The following is a 2136-nucleotide window of genomic DNA, read 5'->3' as shown; positions in this document are numbered from 1 at the left end:
ATACCAAATTTGGTATCAATCAGATGAATCATATTTATTTTAGAATGGTATTAGTGAGAAATTTCTTAGGCGGAGGGGCCATTTTGGCACATTTATCCATAAATGTCACCAAACTGTGCCAAATGTGTTTTTTACATCAATACTGGGGGTTTGGTAAAATTACGGTGTGATGTAGCAGCTGGACCCGCCGGTGGGTCCGTAGGGTTCTAGGGGTTAAAGATCAACGAAGCAAATTTCCCACTGATCCTGAACTAACAGTCTGTCTTCCCCTCGTCTTCCAGTTCCGGCGGAGCAGAGTTCAGAGAGACTCTGCGCCGAGCTTAAACCTCTTCAATAAAACCCGTTGAACTTTTCATCTGTGTCTCTCTGTTTGGATTCTGCATTTTGGGTCAGACCTTAGTTAAATCATGACATAAATTTTAAGAATTATTCGACTCTTTTACATCAGTTTCTGCAGCGCGACGTCTAATCAATTTCTCGTGATGATATGTACCGAAAGAAGAGACCCAATTTGACCGTAACAAAATTTACTTTAACAACTATTTAGAGATTGAAGTTAACTTTAAGCTTCAGCTTTATCATTGTTTTCATCTTTTGGATCAGGATTCTGCTACTTTAGCTTTGTGGCTAAATTTATTTACTAATCAATGCTCTTTTGACCTGTTTGTTTGTGTGTATGTGTGTGTTTGCTTGTTAATCGATAATTAAAATCGATAAGAAGTCAAGAGAGATGAAATAATAAGAAAATGTATGTATATATGTGTGAAACCAGAAACCAGAACACTGCATAATTGCTCCATATATATTAATACTCTGAACCTCCATATTGATGTGCTTTTTGTGGCATTTTATTTTATTTTTTTATCCTCCCACACTGCTTATATTTGATCACTACACTTTAAGAAATGGAAATGCCATGAAAGCTGTACAAAATGACAATAAAAGTTGACAAAGTCTAAGTTATTTTTTGTTATCTAAGGGATACTTTTTAAAATAATTGTCTCTGTTGTTCCTCTGCTGTATAATTCTCACCTCGATTCAGCACACACTGGCAAATAAACATGTTTCCATGATAGAGGAGTGTTCTGTGTCTCTGTTGGAGTTTTTAACCACCACCCGAATTAAATGCCAAGGAATCTGGAAACAGAATTCACCGGAGGACTCGTCTGCGGAAGAGGAAGTGAACTCACAGGCTGCAGGTCGTTCATGCTGATCGGGAGCTCTCTCAAAGTCAAAAGCAGGTCGAGTTGTGTGCTCAGGTAGGGGATGTTACACATCTGCAGCAGAGAAAACAGATGAGGCTAATGAATACATGGAGATAAGAGAGTGCAATTATCACACCATCAGAACACCCATTTCCATGATTATTCAGAAAGATCTAAAGCAGCTGTTTATACTCCATCTGCAGCAGGTTCTTTCAACCGATTCCTGCTGCGCTGCAGGTCTGTTGACAGGCCGATTTAACAGACAAACTGAAGGCTTGACACCTTGAAACGATTGGCTGGGCCGCCTGGTCGACCTTTGTGTCTGAGCTAACCTCTAATAAATCACTCCACATTGTCAGAGCGTCTCGCTCGTGCTCACATATCATCTCCCCAAAGCCAAAGGGCAGTCGATCTGACAGATACTTAAGGAAAGATACTGGATTGGTGTTAGAAAAATCTGAGCAGTGATTTTCCTATTTTGGAGTTCCTGCAGATCTCTCAGTGTAGGGAACCCCCAACATATAGAAGCAACATTCGGATAAAACAAAGCTTTTCCTTCAATGTTACAGAGTTTTATGCACCAGTATATAATAAAAAATCACCTTTCCAACCATGTTCTGCAATTATTTACATTTACATCAATTAGAAGGAAGTAGCTAGGTGTTACTAATCAAATGCACTTGGTTAAGTGATCAATCATCAGCGGAACCGCCACCATAATAACAGGAGTTTATGCAGTTTGCTTCTCTGAAGCGTGAAAGGGTTAATTAACACACTATCCAGGCCAAAACTCCTTATCGACACACTGATTCCAGTGGATCAGCCAGGGAAGAGATCTAAGTAAATGTGGCAACATATTCTCATTATCAGTTCGTATGAAATTGTACGAAAAGTTATGCACAGTATTTCGTACGTTTTTGACGTTTTTCCT

General features: G+C 39.3%; 1 protein-coding gene across 1 annotated transcript in view; it reads right to left on the bottom strand.

Annotated features, from left to right (window-relative positions):
* LOC107083712 (formin-like protein 13) overlaps positions 1-2136 on the bottom strand; it is a 75624-nt gene that overhangs the window by 15047 nt on the left and 58441 nt on the right. The window contains exon 11 of the mRNA XM_015373134.1: positions 1191-1277. Coding sequence (XP_015228620.1) covers positions 1191-1277 — 87 coding nt within the window. The remainder of the gene's footprint in view (positions 1-1190; positions 1278-2136) is intronic.

The sequence above is a fragment of the Cyprinodon variegatus genome, unplaced genomic scaffold, assembly GCF_000732505.1.
Source record: "Cyprinodon variegatus isolate N-32 unplaced genomic scaffold, C_variegatus-1.0 Scaffold81, whole genome shotgun sequence".
Taxonomy (NCBI): Eukaryota; Metazoa; Chordata; class Actinopteri; order Cyprinodontiformes; family Cyprinodontidae; genus Cyprinodon; species Cyprinodon variegatus.
Note: the sequence above shows the minus strand (reverse complement) of the source record. Positions and strands in the feature narration are given on the sequence as shown.